Raw genomic sequence first — 23457 nt, 5'->3', positions numbered from 1 at the left:
AATATTACTCGACTCACCCAAACACTAACAGACCCCCCAAACCCAAAAATTGTGCATTGCCTAAATAATTGTCGAAACTCTGTGGTAGAATGCTAAACAAGCGCCTATAGCAATGTTAATGCATTTCACAATGCCGACAATAAAACTCCGTCTGGCTATTACATAAGCAAATATTTACGCGGAGGAGTAAAGCACTACCACTCCGTGATGTCTGCAGCGTTTTGTACTCGAGGAAAATAAACAACAGCGTATTATTACGCTTCACTGAGTACTCTACCATTGTCACTCTGTCATAGAAATCATAAAACGGAGAATCTAAATATAGCCACACAAGCCAAAGATAAAAAAAAAACGATTGAAATGAATAAAAACTCCTCACAAACATTAGCCCTTATTTTCATCAAACACAGAACAAAAATACTCATAGGAGATAACAATTTTATTGTTGCCAACTCAACACGATGACTTTTATTTTAGGCATAAACGCCGGCGCCGTCCCAAAAATCGCACTCTGATCCCCTGTAGTTGACTTGCACCTCTGGCACTGGGCTGTCCATCTTAATGTTGCTCCATGACTGCGTGGCCAAGTTTGCAAATATGCGGTTAATAAAACCCTTGTCGTTTCTCTAAAAACAAAGGGAGGAGATCAGGACAAGTTGTATGAGGATAAACGTCATAAACTGTGTTTTGCAGCGTGACTGCTCCAAATTGTTAAGTACTTAGGCGGCAATGAAAGAATAAACACTCAGTGTTACGCCGTTTACACTAACTAAGTAATTATTAATTAAAAATTTCATATTTGATGGTAAACTAAATCTTTGTAGCGTACTATACGTAACCATTTTGAATAGAAAGTTAAAAAAAAGAACAATCCATAGTTAGAAATGCGAAGATCTATAAAAAACTTCTTGAAAAACTTATAACAGACTCTTACCCGTGCTGAAGCTTCAACCCCATCGGTATATTCCGGCCATTCGGGGAATTCCCCCATCGACGTGACGTAATGCGATGACGGGTTTCCACTAGCGGCAAAGTTGGCCCAGTAGTAGTTCATCTGGTCCGCGACCACTTCGTCTTCAGCGGTGGCAGTATAGCTACGGCATACGAAGAACAAACAAATTAAAGTACATATTTAAGTAAGATAGAATGCAGTAGCACCAGTGTTGTAATGAATGACTTGACTTAAGCGTTTTAGGCAAAAGACTCGGGTTAAATGATTTGTTTTCATTAAGCATTTTTTTGCAAAATGGGATATTTATTTAATTTTTTGCTTATAAAACAATTTGCCCGCTACCGGTACATGTAACGTTTAAATTATTTTTTACTTGAGTTATTGCCCAAAATCGAACAAGTTTTCCAGTTTTAATAGTTTAACGTTTTATTTATGACAAGGACGTAAAGTGGACTTGCTCTAATTATAACTTGCACTGGGACTTGACTTGCTATTTATTCGAAAAAACCTGACTTAGACTTAAGTTATCTAACGAGTGACTTTACTGGGACTTATTTACAACAGGTTGCACTAAAGGTACAGAATTGATAAGTATAACAGAAAGGATGCCAACCGGGTCAGAATCCAGCAATTTTCGAGAATTAATTTGTAAGATTTTTCAAGTTTTACTCGTATAAGACTATATTTAAGGTGCCGCCAATGCGTTTAGGCCTACGAGTCCAAAAACTCGAGTTGTTAACTTCGACATCGTTTTTCTCAAAGGCATATGTGACTCTTCGTTAGTTTGAATGATTGAGTTAGTTCAGGTAAATTTGAGACAACAGCACAGAAAAAACACTCACTTTAAGGCACCGTACGTCCTGAACAGGTACATGTTGTCGGTCGAGTGACTGGCAATCCCGCACAGGTTTGGAGTGATAAAGGAATCGGGGCAGGTCGTCCCATCAGGCCCTTTGTCGAACGAGTAGAGGTACACTTGGCCACCGTCGGCGCTGTTAGCAGCGTATCTGTTGGTTGGAAAGATTTGATTAGGTTTGCAATTGTGTGCTGATAAATATTTCCCTATATTTAAAAAAACGAGTCCGTTTAATTCGCCCCGGTTTACTGTAAGAACAAAATTTAATGTGTTTGTGTTAAGGCGAAAGCGCAATAGTGGCTAATGAAGAATTATGAAAAAAAGGTCCAACGGGAAAATGAAGTCGTTAATTTTGTTATCACGATCTTATTTTCTGAACTGTTTTAATGTGTTTATTTAGCTGATTTTAAAATATATAAGTAATATAGGCTTATATAGAAAGGTGGCCTAATAAAACCGAACATAAATGTTTTGCATTTATTTCGAATCTGTATTGTGATAGAATCTACATGACAAGACTGGGCCGCAATAAATGTATAAAAATACGTCGCGACCGCTTACTAAAGTTGATATAAACAGTGTCTAAGATTGTCAAGCGAACTGATAATCTGTTATGTCCCCTGGGTTAAATGCAGTGTAATCTAACGTAACGCGAAAATCATTTGTCATTTGGGTTCAAATTTGGTGCATAAAAGAGATTTGCATATTGCTTGCATTTGTAGTCTAATTTAACAAAAACTGCGCGTTTTGGATTGTCAAACGATGCAGCATGGCATAATATGCATAGCACTTTCGGCCGAAATAGATTTTTTTTAAATGGAAAAAACATATTAACAAGAGATAGAAGTAAAAAATTGTATCTATAGTAAAGTCAGCAAGAATTTACTAACAAAGGTTCAACTATACATAGTGGTAAATTGCTGTCAATCGGCATAAGATATCACCTCGCTAACGCTCGCACAGGACACTTAAAAAAACTGTCGGTAACGGCGTGGGTCAAGGCATCATTGAAATCTTTCGGGAACCCCGCTCCGTAGTGCTTGTACATTGCAAACACGTCTTCCACGATTTCTGGCCCGAAGATGCGCCCGATCATGCTCTGCGAATAAACAAAACTAATAACGCCGAACTAAGGTTTGGGAAATGCACTTTTTTACAGTGGTTGAAAATTATTTCCGCCATATTATCGTCTTAAGGCCTTTAACACATTTTTCTCATTTCTGAAGAAGATGTGAAGATGGCCGAATGGACCAACCGGAGAACACAAATATATAAGTTCATAACCCTTTAGTATAAAAGAATGTTTAAAAAAAGAAGTAATGCCAATTTCCCGGGATATAATTACATAAGGCCGATGAGTATCAGTGTTCAGAAGTAATCCGAATACTCGAACGTGGCACGAGAACCAAGAAAAAAATTCATGACTTTGTACATTAATTTACTAAAATAAACTTCTGTCTGTGTTTAAACGTATGATATGGTTTTAATCGAAACCAGCTTCAATTAAAAATTATAAAATAGATGGAAGTACTAGTCACATTACTATTAAATTTGAAAAATTATTAAAATGATGAGGTTTATTTTATTAATACAAATTCTCGATTTCGTAAAAACTGGACTTTCCTACAGAATAAAAATAAATAATATAGCCACGGCGATTTTCTCAAAGACGAGTAACTACAACATTCTCCAGCCAAATCTATTATCTAGAAAATGTCTTAGTCTAGGACCGCTTACCTTAAATAACTTCTCGGGGACCATAAGTGGAAAGAAAGCTTTCATGTACATCTCGCTTTTCACCGTTCCCATCATCACTTGCTTGTCACCATGCCATCCGCCGTCGCGGAAGACCTGCATCGGGTCTTCCCCGAATTCGTCGCCGTCCAGAATGACCCTCGTCGGTTCCACGACCCCGGCCAGGTCATTGACTTCGAGGTAGTGACGTTTAAGTTGGGAGGTGGCGCGGACTAATTCTTGTGGAGTGACGCTCCTGAAATGTTTCGATTCCAGGGTTAATTAAGAGGATTGAGAAAGGTGCGGAGCATCTTCTTTCAAAATGCTGTAACTAGACAGGATTTTGCAAAAAATCTAAACAAACCGACAACAAACGTTCAAGTTGTTTTTGCCGTATATTTAGACAGTTAAATCTATGTTTTGGTTGCTTTATGTAAAAAAATTTGAATACTAAGTTTGAAACAGGCTTCAATAATAAATTATATAATAAAACAAATCTTCTGGCAAAAGCTTTTATTTGGTGCAATTCATAGCATATAGTACGGAACTACATATAACGTTTTTGTTGCCCCAAGCAGTCCCAATCACAAGGATTTTCCTTCATGAAAACATTCACCTAATATGTAAACAAAGCCATCCTAACCTTATTGACCGTGTTTCCGTCTTATCAGCAGAGGGCCTATCACGTGGCCAAATATATAATCATTAAATCTAACCGCTTCGTTTACCTCAAACAGGAAATTCCTGCTCCGGTGCAGTTCACATTCTCCTTCAAAACGTCAGTCACCAGTTTGGCTTCTTCCAGCGTCTGGTACTTAAACAGAGCTGGGTTGCTCTGCAGAATCGCGCGACTAAAGAGCGGCTTGCTTTCGGCCGATATCAGGTGAAACGTCACGGCCTGGGCGCCCGCGCTTTGTCCAACAATTGTGACCTGCGTTGAAATTGTGGGAGTTCGCTTAGCTGTAGGATTTCGTGTATTTTATGTCGAAGTTCAAAAGGAATAGGTTGTTAACCACGCCGAAGCGGATTTAATAACAAAACGGTTTTAACTTGTTAATCTGAGTAATATTATAGTGTCTATAAGCAAACAAGTAGTTTTGTTTAATGTAAATGTACGAAATCAGCTATTTTGGAAGGTTAACTTTTATTTAAATATATACATTTATAGCTTGCATAATACTTAAGCTATATAACACAATGTTTTAAATTATTTTCTGTATGAAATTATTTTATATTAAAGCGAACTTTATTATTGTATCAGCCCGGAAGAGAGGAGATATTTACCTTATTTTTGTCACCTCCAAATCCGGCGATGTTATCCTGGATCCACTGAAGGGCGAGTTGTTGGTCTTTGAATCCCTGGTTTCCTTTGACGACTTCGCCATTTTCCTCGTCGTAAGCCAGAAATCCAAATGCGCCTTAAAGTAAAGACAAAAAGCGATTTTTTTTGCCAATGTTGTTATAGAAGAAAATCAGACGATAGGATTGGTTTACATTGCGAAAAATGTTGAATTACTGGCGAACGCAAAAAGTTTTTAAAGCAAGTACCAAAAAAGGCCACGGAGGAAACAAAACAGAAGAATCCGATACGAATGGATGACTAAGAGCCTTGGTTTATTCAATTCAAATATCCCTCGCCGGACGCCCATGGTATATGATTCGTATGAAACAATTCGACCCTACTAAAATAAGTTCGGATAACAGCTGCATACAAAAACCATATTGCAAATGTCATTAACAAAAAGTTGGTATGACACGGGTTGGACTTGCAGCTCCAAGCGATACTGATGTTTGATGTTTTTGTGAAACTCTACCACTTTTTTTGAACTTCTTTCTTCGTTCAAGTTTTCTTTTGGGCTGTATAGTTCAACACCGTATGTATTAGCATCACAACACCCACCTAGCCTGTAATTCACCACCACCACAATGGTGTTAGTGGCGCTTGCCAAGTATCGACCGTCGAAGTTCGGCCGGTTGCCGCTCCCCACAATAAAGCCACCTCCGTGGAAATAAACCAGCACCGGGAGACCTGGGCCGCCAGGGGTCGCTCGTGGGTCTGACAGGTCAAGGTGTTTCGGAACGTCAAGGTTTAGCACAAGACAGTCCTCGGTGTACTAAAATCAGGAAGATATGGTTGGAGTTTAAGGAATGAAGTGATAGGAATCCCTAGGCCTCTGAGCCCTCAAAAAAGGATGAAGTGATAGGAACAAGCGGCAGCTGTTTTAAGCAGCAAAGCTCGTCGTGTTGTTACTTTTACGGTTTTGGGAAACTAGCTCTTTGTTTTCATTTTTACAAGAGCTGATAACTCGCAAAAAAATCCTTTAAACGAAATAATTTTGTTTTTATTCCGATTTAAATTAGGTTTATGAAGGGGAACAAGTAATGGCTGTGTAGGGGCCGTGGTTCCAATCCTTTTCAGCTTACGGCACCATTAAGTAAAACTGTTTGCGGCACCCTTACTAGCATTTTCGCTGAGCGGAAATATCACCCACGAACTGTGTACAATAAAGGAAAACATTCTGACTTGTTACACTCGAGTATTTCAAGACGCTTAACAATAGAGCAAAAATTGAAATAACAAAGTCGAAATATCTCTCTGCAACATTGAGCGTTGGGAACGGCCCCTGAGTGGAAACCATTGATATAGGCTGATTTTATCTGTCCTCATAAAGATGCGCCGACTGTGATTTTGTACTCACGTCGTTAAAAGGGGGAACGCTCCATATGTCCGCCGACTGGAAGCACTCGATGCGTTCCTTCACGGAAACTTCAAGTTCTCTTAAAGCAGATTCTTCTGCCAGTGGCTTGGACCGTGTAAATCTGGGTTAGCATTATAAAAGAATGAAGGAAATAAAGACGTAACACTTGAAACGACACGATTTTGAAATACTCAGATAAACCAAACGGGCTCTTATGATTGACTTAGTTTTCTACAAGTCGTACTGTTCATAGTCATGTTAGTTTTAAAATTATTCCTAACCTAACATGTCTAAATTTTAATTTCAGACAAAAAATACAAAAAGACCGATTGACGTCCATAAACTATACTGGAAAGTATCCGTTCACTAAATCAACCTATTTCGGCTTGTACTAACAACACTATAGTTGTATGGTGGATGTACACATGTTTCCTTTATAACAAACGGTTATGTAAACTCCTCATTTACTGTTTTACACTGTTTCCAAAAGTTCCATAACAAACATAAACTTACCGTTTGTCACCCACCGGCGGTTGAGCGTACGGAACACCGTAGAAAGCTTGAGATTCGATTAACGCTGCTCCTTTCAACAGGCCACTTGTCGTTTTTACCTTCATTATATGACATTAGGAAAAATCACGCTAAATTAACATTTGAATAAAAAAGCACAATCCACTGAAGGCGTATTTCTTATGCATAAAGGAAAAAATAATTTTAATCTTACAATACTTACTAATTGTTTTTGATAGATTTAATGATGCTTTGGCCTGCCCTATTTGATTGATCAAAAAGTTAAACACAAATGAAACAATAGAACAACGCAACCATAAGGGTCGCACTTGGCAAAATGATAGTTATTTTTCGCCATAGCCTATTTACCTGTGGTTGTTCGGCGTAAGTGTCGTACATCAACATAACATCATGTTTCGCAGGGTTTTGGAATCGCTGTTGGGTCTGAATTGTAGGGAGCCCTTCCAAATCTCTGATCGCGCTCGCAATTGAGTGTGCAAAGTCATCGCATTTAACCTCGCCCAAAATGAGAATCAACAAAATGGTAAGGAACAGCTTTATCATGTCTACTAAGAGGTCGATAACTGTTCATAAAGGTAAAAGGTAAATTTAAGAAACGCGAAATTACTAAAATTAGACAACGAAAGAAAGATTCCGACTTAAACATAACTGTTCCTGTTTTACACCATCTATAAATATGTATATACTGTTTATGTAGCAGGATCGCCTCCATAAGGCTTTTCCTAAACTAATTGCTTGCCTTTTCTTTTTTTTTAGAATTTGATTTTTGGCCTTTTTTGGGCAAGTGACTTACGCTATAAAACCTTTCATATTCATGACTGCTTTAGACCTACATTCCTGCTAAACGGTTTATTGATTCTCAGTCTAGCTACATACTTTGTCAGCAATTTAGACCGGTGAAAAGTCAGCGCTGTGTTTAAACAATAAACGTAATGTCTATAATTATGAAGTTATCGCTTAGTGTTGCCAACCTTGTGTGCATACTGTGAGAAGGAACAGCTGAAAAGTAAAAACGATGTTTGCTTTTAAGATAGCGTGCTTCATTGTTGGAACGAACTTGATCACAAATTTCTGAAATGAACAAATACGCTAATGATAGGCTTGGTTTATCAGAATTAAATATTTTAATCGTTACAATACAATGATTTTATTTGGTTTGCAGATATAGATGTATTTGCTAAGTTTCTATGCGTTACAATGGACATGTAAATAGGGAAACCCCGCAAATACAACGTTGCCATTTCCCGCCACTTAAACCAAACAATTTTCTAAAGAATTTGTTGTTAATTTTCAATTCTACCAAAAATCGCACGCATATTGCACAGTTCTTGATGGCTGATAACAACGTCGTGGTGATTAAGCGTCTGGATGAAACTGTAGTGAACAGAATAGCCGCTGGAGAAGTTATTCAACGGCCGGCCAATGCCATTAAGGAAATGGTCGAAAACTGCTTGGATGCAGGATCAACTTCAATTTTGGTATTTTTTTATTTCAACATAAAAAACATAACCACAATGTGTTTATGCCTAAATAAAGTCGAAATTTTAGCGATGCCTTTTTTTGATTTTTATGGTAAGTATAGTAAGTGTAATATTTGTGTTATCCAAACTACCACTATGGAAAGTATTTCAACAGACTAGACTAGCACCTCTAGAAAATCAGTATACACCTGGTTTTCCTATATGTTGTAATTCGGGGACAATTTTGACCTTAGTTGCACTCAGTCACTCAATTCTTTCGGCCATGCGCCAGCAAGATCTCTTGAGATCTGCCATACTTTCCAGACAGGCAAAGCTATGACAAATTAATGAATTTTTAAATTTTTCTTATGGCAAATCTCAATGATTTTTAAATATAATAGGTGAATTGAGTTATTGCAACACTGCTTTTGACGCTGGACTTGAATCCATATTTATTCTCCCATTTTTCTTCTGTTAGTTCTGTTTTTCCCATTTTTCTTCTGTGAGTGTACAAAACTGGTAGGATTCTAGCCCTGCTTTCTCACATAAATTTTTCTCCATACTGAGTTAAATAACACATTTATTGGGGACATTGGTTAAATGATAAAAATGAGGTATTGAATTAAAGAGCGACGTATCTAAAAACACAATAACCAAAAAAAGTAAGACTGGTCTAATTAACCTGCAGCGTTTGCACAAGTTTAAAAATGAATAATCAAAAAAATTCTACTACATTAAATAACAAACTAATAAAATAACAAGGTTGCTATCAAGTCAGGAGGTTTGAAGATGATTCAGATATCTGATAATGGACACGGAATAAGAAAAGATGATCTGGATATTGTTTGTGAACGATTCACAACGAGCAAACTCAAAAGTTTCGATGACCTGAGATCCATTTCCACTTTTGGATTCAGAGGAGAGGTGCTGTTTGAAGCTTTTATACTCTAGAATTTTATGTCAATTGTAACAAATATGTTTTTCTCACAGGCTTTGGCTAGCATAAGTCACGTTGCTCATTTGTCCATTGTTAGCAAGACCAAGGACAGTCCATGTGCCTACAAAGCACATTATACAGATGGTGAGAGCGAACCATTCGTTTGTGTTGTTGTTGGCTCCAGTTTACAGTAGTTTGAGCTCTGTAAAACAATGAGCTAAAGTAAAAAGAAGACCGTATTGATCCTTGTGTGTCATTTATCATTTATTAAGGCATTGTATTTTTAACTAGATTTAAATTCGAATTCGAATTAGATCATTTTTAGTTTTCTCAAACTTTCAAGTCTTTGTTTTGACTAAGAGGCTAAAAATGCCATTGGACAAAGTAGTGTATTTGGTAAAATCGGAATTAGATTAGAACTAAAATTAGAGCTCACAAGCAATTCACAAATTAGATTGGAATTAGAATTAGCCACATTTTGCTCTAATTCATTGAATTAGAAAACTAGAATTATCTAGGTTGCACGGATCTGTAATGTAGCTTGATAATAAATTGCAAAGCCAAAAAGGTCGAGTAGATCGACAGCATCGTCTTAATCAAGATGCTGTCGATCTACTCAACCTTTTTGGCTTTGCAATTTATTATCAAGCTAGAATTATCTAGTTTACAAATTGTTTCTTAAGCTTTTTAGACATTTTAATTTTTAGTTTAAAATAAAAAATCAAGTCTATATTTGTTGGCTCGCTTGACAACATTGTAGGTAAACTCAAAGACAAACCAAGACCCACGGCTGGTAATGAAGGGACCCAGATAACAGTTGAAGATCTGTTTTACAATGTAATGACAAGGAGAAAAGCATTCAGAAGTGCCTCGGAAGAGCACCAAAAAATAGCTGATGTCATGACTAAGTATGTCATACATAAATAAAAAATAATTTTATACTTTGAATAAAGTTGCCCAGATTAAAAATATCTGATCCGTATAACCAAAAAAATGCTATCTAAATGTCAACTTTTTGTAGGTATGCTATTCACAACTCGGGTATATCATTTACCCTTCGAAAAGCTGACAGTGAGAGCGCAAGCGCAGTAACAGTTCGCACACAATTGGGTGCCTCAACTGTGGACAATGTCAGGGCTTTGTATGGGTCAAATGTTGCCAATGAATTAATTGCTGTTGATCATGAAAAAGAAAAGCTACACTTGAAGGTATGTTATACAATGTTCAAACCATCACCCAAATGATTTCAATTTTTTCATTCTATGTTGTAATTGCCAATATATATGTTTAGATCAAAGGATACATTAGCAATGCCAACTGCTCCATGAAGAAGTTCAACTTTCTTTTGTTTATAAACCATCGTTTAGTTGAATGTTCCTCTTTGAAAAGGGCACTGGATGCTGTGTATCAATCCTATCTTCCCAAAGGAGGACACTCATTTATTTACCTAAGCTTACTCATGGATCCCAGGAACTTAGATGTCAATGTCCATCCAACTAAACATGAAGTACTTGTTTGTTTATTTTATGCTTATGGTAATTTTAAGCTTATTTTTATCACATTCACACAAATAAAATTTTCTGCCATTTGAAAAGTAGGTCGCCTTCTGTATTATAACTAAAAAACAATTCATTTATTTTTAATTAGATATGCATTTTATTGACACTTTACAAAAATAATAATCCTTGCCATATTTGTCACAATGTTCTAATGAAAGATATACTCATTATTCTAATTGTTAGAATCTTTGATTATTTGACCCTATATTGTTGTGTAGGTGCATTTCCTTAATGAAGAAGCAATAATTGAAGAAGTTCAAACAGCGGTTGAAAATTGCCTGCTTTCTTGTGACTCCTCTAGAACCTTTTACACTCAGGTACCTAATTATATTTGACTTTTATAAAATATTTTAATCAATTAAATCTAAAACTATTTCAACAGAAACTTTTACCGATGACTACTAAACTACAAACTGAAAGTTCTAAAGAAGAAACTCCAAGTTTTTAAAGCAAGTACCAAAAAAGGCCACGGAGGAAACAAAACAGAAGAATCCGATACGAATGGATGACTAAGAGCCTTGGTTTATTCAATTCAAATATCCCTCGCCGGACGCCCATGGTATATGATTCGTATGAAACAATTCGACCCTACTAAAATAAGTTCGGATAACAGCTGCATACAAAAACCATATTGCAAATGTCATTAACAAAAAGTTGGTATGACACGGGTTGGACTTGCAGCTCCAAGCGATACTGATGTTTGATGTTTTTGTGAAACTCTACCACTTTTTTTGAACTTCTTTCTTCGTTCAAGTTTTCTTTTGGGCTGTATAGTTCAACACCGTATGTATTAGCATCACAACACCCACCTAGCCTGTAATTCACCACCACCACAATGGTGTTAGTGGCGCTTGCCAAGTATCGACCGTCGAAGTTCGGCCGGTTGCCGCTCCCCACAATAAAGCCACCTCCGTGGAAATAAACCAGCACCGGGAGACCTGGGCCGCCAGGGGTCGCTCGTGGGTCTGACAGGTCAAGGTGTTTCGGAACGTCAAGGTTTAGCACAAGACAGTCCTCGGTGTACTAAAATCAGGAAGATATGGTTGGAGTTTAAGGAATGAAGTGATAGGAATCCCTAGGCCTCTGAGCCCTCAAAAAAGGATGAAGTGATAGGAACAAGCGGCAGCTGTTTTAAGCAGCAAAGCTCGTCGTGTTGTTACTTTTACGGTTTTGGGAAACTAGCTCTTTGTTTTCATTTTTACAAGAGCTGATAACTCGCAAAAAAATCCTTTAAACGAAATAATTTTGTTTTTATTCCGATTTAAATTAGGTTTATGAAGGGGAACAAGTAATGGCTGTGTAGGGGCCGTGGTTCCAATCCTTTTCAGCTTACGGCACCATTAAGTAAAACTGTTTGCGGCACCCTTACTAGCATTTTCGCTGAGCGGAAATATCACCCACGAACTGTGTACAATAAAGGAAAACATTCTGACTTGTTACACTCGAGTATTTCAAGACGCTTAACAATAGAGCAAAAATTGAAATAACAAAGTCGAAATATCTCTCTGCAACATTGAGCGTTGGGAACGGCCCCTGAGTGGAAACCATTGATATAGGCTGATTTTATCTGTCCTCATAAAGATGCGCCGACTGTGATTTTGTACTCACGTCGTTAAAAGGGGGAACGCTCCATATGTCCGCCGACTGGAAGCACTCGATGCGTTCCTTCACGGAAACTTCAAGTTCTCTTAAAGCAGATTCTTCTGCCAGTGGCTTGGACCGTGTAAATCTGGGTTAGCATTATAAAAGAATGAAGGAAATAAAGACGTAACACTTGAAACGACACGATTTTGAAATACTCAGATAAACCAAACGGGCTCTTATGATTGACTTAGTTTTCTACAAGTCGTACTGTTCATAGTCATGTTAGTTTTAAAATTATTCCTAACCTAACATGTCTAAATTTTAATTTCAGACAAAAAATACAAAAAGACCGATTGACGTCCATAAACTATACTGGAAAGTATCCGTTCACTAAATCAACCTATTTCGGCTTGTACTAACAACACTATAGTTGTATGGTGGATGTACACATGTTTCCTTTATAACAAACGGTTATGTAAACTCCTCATTTACTGTTTTACACTGTTTCCAAAAGTTCCATAACAAACATAAACTTACCGTTTGTCACCCACCGGCGGTTGAGCGTACGGAACACCGTAGAAAGCTTGAGATTCGATTAACGCTGCTCCTTTCAACAGGCCACTTGTCGTTTTTACCTTCATTATATGACATTAGGAAAAATCACGCTAAATTAACATTTGAATAAAAAAGCACAATCCACTGAAGGCGTATTTCTTATGCATAAAGGAAAAAATAATTTTAATCTTACAATACTTACTAATTGTTTTTGATAGATTTAATGATGCTTTGGCCTGCCCTATTTGATTGATCAAAAAGTTAAACACAAATGAAACAATAGAACAACGCAACCATAAGGGTCGCACTTGGCAAAATGATAGTTATTTTTCGCCATAGCCTATTTACCTGTGGTTGTTCGGCGTAAGTGTCGTACATCAACATAACATCATGTTTCGCAGGGTTTTGGAATCGCTGTTGGGTCTGAATTGTAGGGAGCCCTTCCAAATCTCTGATCGCGCTCGCAATTGAGTGTGCAAAGTCATCGCATTTAACCTCGCCCAAAATGAGAATCAACAAAATGGTAAGGAACAGCTTTATCATGTCTACTAAGAGGTCGATAACTGTTCATAAAGGTAAAAGGTAAATTTAAGAAACGCGAAATTACTAAAATTAGACAACGAAAGAAAGATTCCGACTTAAACATAACTGTTCCTGTTTTACACCATCTATAAATATGTATATACTGTTTATGTAGCAGGATCGCCTCCATAAGGCTTTTCCTAAACTAATTGCTTGCCTTTTCTTTTTTTTTAGAATTTGATTTTTGGCCTTTTTTGGGCAAGTGACTTACGCTATAAAACCTTTCATATTCATGACTGCTTTAGACCTACATTCCTGCTAAACGGTTTATTGATTCTCAGTCTAGCTACATACTTTGTCAGCAATTTAGACCGGTGAAAAGTCAGCGCTGTGTTTAAACAATAAACGTAATGTCTATAATTATGAAGTTATCGCTTAGTGTTGCCAACCTTGTGTGCATACTGTGAGAAGGAACAGCTGAAAAGTAAAAACGATGTTTGCTTTTAAGATAGCGTGCTTCATTGTTGGAACGAACTTGATCACAAATTTCTGAAATGAACAAATACGCTAATGATAGGCTTGGTTTATCAGAATTAAATATTTGAATCGTTACAATACAATGATTTTATTTGGTTTGCAGATATAGATGTATTTGCTAAGTTTCTATGCGTTACAATGGACATGTAAATAGGGAAACCCCGCAAATACAACGTTGCCATTTCCCGCCACTTAAACCAAACAATTTTCTAAAGAATTTGTTGTTAATTTTCAATTCTACCAAAAATCGCACGCATATTGCACAGTTCTTGATGGCTGATAACAACGTCGTGGTGATTAAGCGTCTGGATGAAACTGTAGTGAACAGAATAGCCGCTGGAGAAGTTATTCAACGGCCGGCCAATGCCATTAAGGAAATGGTCGAAAACTGCTTGGATGCAGGATCAACTTCAATTTTGGTATTTTTTTATTTCAACATAAAAAACATAACCACAATGTGTTTATGCCTAAATAAAGTCGAAATTTTAGCGATGCCTTTTTTTGATTTTTATGGTAAGTATAGTAAGTGTAATATTTGTGTTATCCAAACTACCACTATGGAAAGTATTTCAACAGACTAGACTAGCACCTCTAGAAAATCAGTATACACCTGGTTTTCCTATATGTTGTAATTCGGGGACAATTTTGACCTTAGTTGCACTCAGTCACTCAATTCTTTCGGCCATGCGCCAGCAAGATCTCTTGAGATCTGCCATACTTTCCAGACAGGCAAAGCTATGACAAATTAATGAATTTTTAAATTTTTCTTATGGCAAATCTCAATGATTTTTAAATATAATAGGTGAATTGAGTTATTGCAACACTGCTTTTGACGCTGGACTTGAATCCATATTTATTCTCCCATTTTTCTTCTGTTAGTTCTGTTTTTCCCATTTTTCTTCTGTGAGTGTACAAAACTGGTAGGATTCTAGCCCTGCTTTCTCACATAAATTTTTCTCCATACTGAGTTAAATAACACATTTATTGGGGACATTGGTTAAATGATAAAAATGAGGTATTGAATTAAAGAGCGACTTATCTAAAAACACAATAACCAAAAAAAGTAAGACTGGTCTAATTAACCTGCAGCGTTTGCACAAGTTTAAAAATGAATAATCAAAAAAATTCTACTACATTAAATAACAAACTAATAAAATAACAAGGTTGCTATCAAGTCAGGAGGTTTGAAGATGATTCAGATATCTGATAATGGACACGGAATAAGAAAAGATGATCTGGATATTGTTTGTGAACGATTCACAACGAGCAAACTCAAAAGTTTCGATGACCTGAGATCCATTTCCACTTTTGGATTCAGAGGAGAGGTGCTGTTTGAAGCTTTTATACTCTAGAATTTTATGTCAATTGTAACAAATATGTTTTTCTCACAGGCTTTGGCTAGCATAAGTCACGTTGCTCATTTGTCCATTGTTAGCAAGACCAAGGACAGTCCATGTGCCTACAAAGCACATTATACAGATGGTGAGAGCGAACCATTCGTTTGTGTTGTTGTTGGCTCCAGTTTACAGTAGTTTGAGCTCTGTAAAACAATGAGCTAAAGTAAAAAGAAGACCGTATTGATCCTTGTGTGTCATTTATCATTTATTAAGGCATTGTATTTTTAACTAGATTTAAATTCGAATTCGAATTAGATCATTTTTAGTTTTCTCAAACTTTCAAGTCTTTGTTTTGACTAAGAGGCTAAAAATGCCATTGGACAAAGTAGTGTATTTGGTAAAATCGGAATTAGATTAGAACTAAAATTAGAGCTCACAAGCAATTCACAAATTAGATTGGAATTAGAATTAGCCACATTTTGCTCTAATTCATTGAATTAGAAAACTAGAATTATCTAGGTTGCACGGATCTGTAATGTAGCTTGATAATAAATTGCAAAGCCAAAAAGGTCGAGTAGATCGACAGCATCGTCTTAATCAAGATGCTGTCGATCTACTCAACCTTTTTGGCTTTGCAATTTATTATCAAGCTAGAATTATCTAGTTTACAAATTGTTTCTTAAGCTTTTTAGACATTTTAATTTTTAGTTTAAAATAAAAAATCAAGTCTATATTTGTTGGCTCGCTTGACAACATTGTAGGTAAACTCAAAGACAAACCAAGACCCACGGCTGGTAATGAAGGGACCCAGATAACAGTTGAAGATCTGTTTTACAATGTAATGACAAGGAGAAAAGCATTCAGAAGTGCCTCGGAAGAGCACCAAAAAATAGCTGATGTCATGACTAAGTATGTCATACATAAATAAAAAATAATTTTATACTTTGAATAAAGTTGCCCAGATTAAAAATATCTGATCCGTATAACCAAAAAAATGCTATCTAAATGTCAACTTTTTGTAGGTATGCTATTCACAACTCGGGTATATCATTTACCCTTCGAAAAGCTGACAGTGAGAGCGCAAGCGCAGTAACAGTTCGCACACAATTGGGTGCCTCAACTGTGGACAATGTCAGGGCTTTGTATGGGTCAAATGTTGCCAATGAATTAATTGCTGTTGATCATGAAAAAGAAAAGCTACACTTGAAGGTATGTTATACAATGTTCAAACCATCACCCAAATGATTTCAATTTTTTCATTCTATGTTGTAATTGCCAATATATATGTTTAGATCAAAGGATACATTAGCAATGCCAACTGCTCCATGAAGAAGTTCAACTTTCTTTTGTTTATAAACCATCGTTTAGTTGAATGTTCCTCTTTGAAAAGGGCACTGGATGCTGTGTATCAATCCTATCTTCCCAAAGGAGGACACTCATTTATTTACCTAAGCTTACTCATGGATCCCAGGAACTTAGATGTCAATGTCCATCCAACTAAACATGAAGTACTTGTTTGTTTATTTTATGCTTATGGTAATTTTAAGCTTATTTTTATCACATTCACACAAATAAAATTTTCTGCCATTTGAAAAGTAGGTCGCCTTCTGTATTATAACTAAAAAACAATTCATTTATTTTTAATTAGATATGCATTTTATTGACACTTTACAAAAATAATAATCCTTGCCATATTTGTCACAATGTTCTAATGAAAGATATACTCATTATTCTAATTGTTAGAATCTTTGATTATTTGACCCTATATTGTTGTGTAGGTGCATTTCCTTAATGAAGAAGCAATAATTGAAGAAGTTCAAACAGCGGTTGAAAATTGCCTGCTTTCTTGTGACTCCTCTAGAACCTTTTACACTCAGGTACCTAATTATATTTGACTTTTATAAAATATTTTAATCAATTAAATCTAAAACTATTTCAACAGAAACTTTTACCGATGACTACTAAACTACAAACTGAAAGTTCTAAAGAAGAAACTCCAAAGAACCAGGTTCTTGAAATATTATAGTTTTGTAATAATAATTCAAGATTTAAGCTCTGTGTATTTTTTTTTAATTTGAGTTTAAAGTGAAGATGGCAGAGATAAAATTTAGGGTAAATTATTTGATTGATTACGTACATTTTAATGTTTTGTGTGAGAGTAACTAAACGTTTCTGAAGTTATTACTAGATACATGTCTAATAGATTCATCTTAACTTGTTAAAAAATATGGTTTCCTAAAACTGTATGCATATTTTATTCCGTCCAATTAAGTAAGTTTACTATAGTGTAATATTATAACACTCGCTAACATTGTTTTGTTTTAAAGTCTGCCAAAGTATATGACCACCAGTTGGTAAGAACAGACAACAAGCTACAAAAACTGGACGCTTTTCTGGTGAAAACGAACAAGGAAAACCAAGCCCCATCCTCAAACCACCATGAAAACGACAGGTTTTTTTTTTGCTATTGGTTACTGATAACAATGTTGTCTTCCAAATTTAAAAAAGGTGAAATTCTCAATAAAACGATTGTGCAACATTCCCACTGTGTAATGCATGTCGTTAGGTGATGGCAAAAATTAGCACATCGAAAAAAAAAATCAAAAAATGTATAACAATAAACCTCCTCGTAATCTCACTTCCACGGTTGCTTGTATTTTAAAGAAAGGACGACTTTGGCGAAACCATGATAGACAAAGATCTTCCTGGATGTTCCACCGCAGTTCAAGGCGTAAAAAAGAAAAAGCGAGAAGTTCGTCTCACCAGCGTTATCCAGCTGCAAGACGAGGTTAAACGGCGAGAGAATAAAGGTGCGGATAGTTGGATATAGTCCTTCATTTTTGCTTCTTAAAGTGCAGTTTTTACATCTGATTTTCAAACAAAATTAGGTAAAATACCAGTGCTGGATTTAAATGGGTTGACTTGAATTTAAGTTATTCGAGGATTTTTATTAAACATCTTTTTGTAAAAAATCGTTTAGTTTTTCGCTGAATTCTACTTAGTTTGCTCAAAACGTTTTTGTTGTAAATTGGACGAGAAAACATTTTATTCTAATGTACAACACCTTCAAATACTCTAAATTATTAAAGTTTAGCCAAAGATTAATTAAAATCTTGATTGGTAGTGTACACAGTATTACGACTGAAGCGTTCTTACATATGTGTATATTGTGTTCGGGGCCTTCTCAAATCATAGTACCCAGTAATAACGGCACATATATGAAATCCTTAAAAGAACGATTAATTTAGTTTCTCAAAAAGGTTAAAAACATTAACTAGCTGTCAAGTATTCGCTTGTAAACCTCCGAACTAAAACAATTTTGGGAAAGCTAAGGGATCGAATAAGGAGATTTGAACAGCCAGTCGGTTGCACAATGATGTAGCAGCGACGCGATAAACACTCACGTTGTTTTTAAGTATAAGTGCAAAGCTTTTCGCAATATCCAACGCATGTTTAATATGTGCGAACATTTCCCCATGGTTGAATGCAACACGATTGTCAAAAAACGTCATAATTTCCTTCTCTTCGTCTTGCGATGAGTTAACTTTTGACTTCTCGCAGATTTGACCGATCTGATCCGCGATCACACTTTTGTCGGGGTCGTTGACCCGGAGTTGGCGCTGATCCAGCACAAAACCAAGCTTTATCTTGCCAACAGCACCAGGCTTACCGAGGAGATGTTCTATCAGATCATGCTGCAAGATTTCGGCAACTTCACCATGTTCAAATTATCGGTAGGTAAAAGTTTTGATTTAGGAAGGCAGCGTAAAAGGTGTTTTTGCCCACAAACATTAGGGATAGGGTTATTATTTTTCTATAGGCAAAATTCCTGACACAGTTATGACATGTTGAATAACGACCTGTATGGTCACCAATAATTAATTTACTATGGAAGTACATTTTGATTCACTTTATAAAAAACAAACAGCCATTTCAATGCAATGTCTTAAGATAAACTAATTTGGTCAAGAAAAAAACTCTCTCGAGACGCAAAGTTACTAAAATTTCGGAACGACTCACGGAAACCCTAGAGTTATGTCTTCTCATTTTCATGTAAAGCTTCTTGAAATTCTCGTCACAAACCTTGCATTTTATGCTGTGCGCTGCTATATTTGTCAAAGCTGTTTCAAAACAAACGTTATTTACTGTGAAACGACGTAAGTTTCCGTTTGGTTTTAGGATTTTAACGAGATAATACCTTAAACCCTAAATATGCGCTCTCTGTATTTCAACTCCTTTTAACGTAAACCTTTAACGTAACGTCAATTCCCAGGGTAAATTAAAGATGTTCACAGTATGCAGCGTTTTTTGCTGTAGTTGTTTGAAGTCACTTTCTGCTTTAGGAACCGGCTCCCATATTCGACCTTGCGATGCTCGGTTTCGAACTTGAAGAGTCGCGATGGACGCCGGAAGATGGCAGCAAAGAGTACCTGGCGAACTACACCGTCGACTTTTTATCGGAAAAGGCTGCGATGCTGAGGGACTACTTTAGACTGGAAATAACGGTTTGCTTGAAAAAACACTCTTTGATTTGGGTGCACTATGCACGAATCTGTAATGTAGCTTGACAATGAATTGCAAAGCCTAAAAGGTAATTGCGTTACACCTTAAGTGATGCTTGAATTGCTTCTCAGTCACATTAACTATAGGTGATAAAAGTTCGTATCGAAACGAAATTAACAGTGAACGCGATTAGTCAGGTGCATTCAAAATGAACAGTCACGTGGATCACTAATAAATCCCTAACCCCAAAATTGACTCCCACCCTCACCCTAAGGCAATCCCCTAATCATATCCTAAATCTGCGGTAAGACATACCCCTAACCCCAATCCTCAACCTAAATACCCCTAACTCCAAAATCAACCTTCACCACAAAACCACATCTTGATTAAGACTTTTCGATCACACTTTGTATTATCTTCAGTTATTGTGTCTTTATCAAGATGATGTTGATCTACCCGACCTTTTTGGCTTTGCAATTTATTATCAAGCTACATTGTCAGATTGTTTGTTGAAACGTTCTAGAGTCGGTGAAGGTGAAAATAGTAATAATTGCGAAGTCATTCGTCAAGTGTCCTCGGATTTCATTTTATTGAGCCAATAACTGTAAAATGCAGCATTCTGTCAAGCGTTCCTATACGTTACTATGATCACGCTGACTGTATGAAAAGCTCCATTTATTTTTTCTTAAACAAAATCATTCTATGGCTATTTGTTTCTACTCAATATGCTTCAGCAGACTACGGTAGTTTTTAATGTGCCTTGTCGTTTCGCCATTGTTTTTCAAACCTCTGTTGGCGTTTTGTCAAGACAACTATGCTTTATTCTGTTAACCTTGTAAAATACGTTTAAAATAACCAAAGAGTGTTCGCACCTTTCAGAACAAAAATATCACCGGTCTTCCGATGTTGCTAAGCAACTACATTCCGCCGCTGGAAGGCCTACCGATGCTTGTTCTCCGTCTGGCATCTGACGTCACATGGGATTCGGAAAAGGAATGCTTTGAAACGATTTGCCGTGAAATTTCAAGGTAAAAGGTTGATAAGGAATTTAGAAAACTATATGGCGACTGTCTTTGAATAGATTTTTTGCACAAAAATACTATGACTTTACCATAGTGCGTGGAACCCTGTAAATTAGGCAATGCGTTTTTAATGTATCGCGATTTGAAATAAGGTTTGTTTTGTTTAAAGGTATGTAAGTGATTTTAATGGATAAAGCTACCCATATGTGCTTTACCATTGTGAAATTGTGACAACGCGGCTCTTAATATTTGATGTAAAACTTATTGTTAGTTAAATAACAAAATGCAGCTACTCAATACCAAAAGCCGCCCTTTATATCAGCGGTGGGAAACCTACTCAATACGACAAGTCGCATGCAAAGGCCTAATTTAGTAAGTGTTGATTGTGTGTCAATCTTTAAGGAAATTTGACTTTATTTCATATAACTGAAAAGTTGGACGAATAAAGGCTATTTAAAGGTGGTATATAGTTATACACCCTTAAATTATTATTATTTTTGATGCTGTTTTTTTATCCGTAACAATTTTTTAAGCTGACCAGTTAAAAGCCAAGCGGGTCGCAGGTTTCCCACCCCTACACTATATGTTAAATGACACCGCAGCCGAAACTTCAGTACCTGCGATATTCCTATTATTCTGCATCAGGTTCTACGCCGTGCGCAAGGGCCTCACAGACCTCGACCAGCTCCTGGCCGAAAAGGACCGGGAGATCGCCATGGAAACCGGTGACGTCACACCTGATGACGTGAGCGGTCAGCCGGCGCCATGGAAACGCGCGGTGGAGCACGTCATCTATCGTTCGCTGCGCGGTCGGTTTATGGCCGACGCGAAAATGGCCGAGGACGGCACTTTTCTGCAGCTGGCCGACTTGCCCGACCTTTATAAAGTGTTCGAACGCTGCTGAAGGACACGACCTCGAATGGACGCGCAATGCGTACGACCGTGAATGGTTTCCGGGCGAAACGACTGCGAGGTTCGTGACTGCAAACGGACACGTCCTCGATATGGCTGAGTTTGTACACGAACTGGACGCGATCACAAAAGGAGAGAATAAAACAACTGGTTTTGAATTGGACTTGACCTCGAATGGAACAAACTAGGCTATAAATTAACTTGGACAGAACTGGATATGGAGCAGACACAGTTGTAAGTGGGACAAACCTCTACATAGGCGAATTGTGTAAAGTATAATATAATGTAGCTCGTCAAAATCGTTTATAACTTCGCTATACGGCCCGCGCTATCTTTTATTTTAATATTTGTTTTCCGTTATATCACTTTGAATTTATGTGTTACATGGTCTCAACTTGAAATGTTTTAATAGTCGTTGCTTCGAAGGTAACATTTTTTTGGTAATTTGGCAATATTTATTATTTGATTTTGTTGCGTTATACACATTACAATGACCTGGGAGAAGTGGGTTATATAGTCACAAACTTCCAAGGATGGCCGACAAAAATCCATAAACGAGTTGTGCTAACTCGCAAATAATGTCAATCGCATCAACCATAATGTCGACCTTATACCTCCTTGTTGCACGTTGACGTATCTACTTCAAGTTTCTATTAAACACGCGTAACGTTGTTTGTTTAATGGCCTTCGTTTCTTGAGTGTAACAACCTTACATGATGCCTGGTAGATCCATTACGCAAGGCCGGGAGGAATTTCAAACAAGCGGCCGCCATACCGCTAAAGTTACATGTTTCTAATCTATGGCCAGCGTTGGTTTCTTTGCTTTTTGCGACAAGCGACATAGCAAACTGTTTAATCAAAGTGTGTTTCGGCACACTGTTGCCTAGGTGACCGCCAGAACATGATTTTTTAGTTATTCAATAAGGCAGACACACACTATACATTGTGGCGGTATGCTGTTGAACGAACTTTTAATCGGGCCATGTTCTGAAAATAGTCCATGAAAAGTATGGGAAATTTAGCATAGAACATTTGGTCAGTGTGTTAGTAAAGGTAGGTTCTGTAAGTTTTTCAAGTAGACCAAGTATAAAGGTAATTGGTCACCAATAGGGATCCGATACTTTACGTCAGTGCTTCTCAACCTATGGGTCGCGACCCAAAATTGGGTCGCTGTTTGATTTGGTTGGGTCGCCGACCGAATCTCAATTAAGAAAGTTAAGGAAGCAATACAAATAATGTTCTATTATTAACATTCGAAATTCTTTATGCTAATGCCTATTTTTTTGTTCGCTTACAAGAAGCTAGTTTTCAATTAGCTTACAAGAAAAACAATTGGGTCGCCAAAGCTTAGTTGTCATACTTACGCTTAATATTTGGGTCGCCGCTAAAAAAGGTTGAGAAGCACTGCTTTACGTTTTATTTCGATATTGTGAACAAAAAGTACCGCGATCCTATATCAAATACCATATATCTCAAAACTTTTGTTACTATACTTAAAGGCGTTTTTGGAGATTTATTGCAATCTGCTAAACCTTTACGGGTATTATAGAGACTCATTAAAGATTTTGTAAATATTTTCAAACATCAACTCTTACGACAAGGCATTTATCATACAATTGCAGAAGATGTGTGGAATCATACGGAATATTTTCGAGGTAGGCTACAAATTTCTTGACATTTGCTTAAAAAGTCACATTTTTGTGAGTTATGAAAGTAGTCATTTTGGCACACAGTTATTGAGCTTATGCACAGCTGTA

General features: G+C 36.9%; 2 protein-coding genes across 2 annotated transcripts; one reads left to right on the top strand and one right to left on the bottom strand.

Moving 5' to 3' along the window:
- Positions 1-473: 473 nt before the first annotated feature.
- On the bottom strand, positions 474-7315 carry LOC146138623 (crystal protein-like). The gene is made up of 11 exons (XM_083394621.1): positions 7121-7315; positions 6755-6852; positions 6242-6362; positions 5443-5656; positions 4827-4960; positions 4271-4473; positions 3546-3798; positions 2753-2907; positions 1795-1959; positions 935-1094; positions 474-626 (listed from the first exon to the last, which is right to left on the bottom strand). The coding sequence occupies exons 1-11, from the start codon at positions 7313-7315 to the stop codon at positions 474-476; spliced, it is 1851 nt and encodes a 616-aa protein (XP_083250747.1).
- A 788-nt stretch (positions 7316-8103) lies between these two features.
- On the top strand, positions 8104-21692 carry LOC146138622 (DNA mismatch repair protein Mlh1-like). The gene is made up of 23 exons (XM_083394620.1): positions 8104-8250; positions 8995-9156; positions 9223-9313; positions 9930-10077; positions 10191-10377; positions 10461-10676; positions 10947-11045; positions 11111-11168; positions 13302-13390; positions 14193-14345; positions 15090-15251; positions 15318-15408; positions 16025-16172; positions 16286-16472; positions 16556-16771; positions 17042-17140; positions 17206-17271; positions 17591-17715; positions 17928-18073; positions 18825-18997; positions 19607-19768; positions 20646-20794; positions 21434-21692. Exons 1-23 carry the CDS (start codon positions 8104-8106, stop codon positions 21690-21692), a joined length of 3333 nt encoding a protein of 1110 aa, XP_083250746.1.
- The last annotated feature ends 1765 nt before the right edge of the window (positions 21693-23457 follow it).

The sequence above is a fragment of the Ascidiella aspersa genome, chromosome 7 (assembly GCF_963924565.1).
Source record: "Ascidiella aspersa chromosome 7, kaAscAspe10.2, whole genome shotgun sequence".
NCBI lineage: Eukaryota > Metazoa > Chordata > Ascidiacea > Phlebobranchia > Ascidiidae > Ascidiella > Ascidiella aspersa.
The sequence above is the reverse complement of the archived record's forward strand: the minus strand, read 5'-3'. Positions and strand labels throughout refer to the sequence as shown.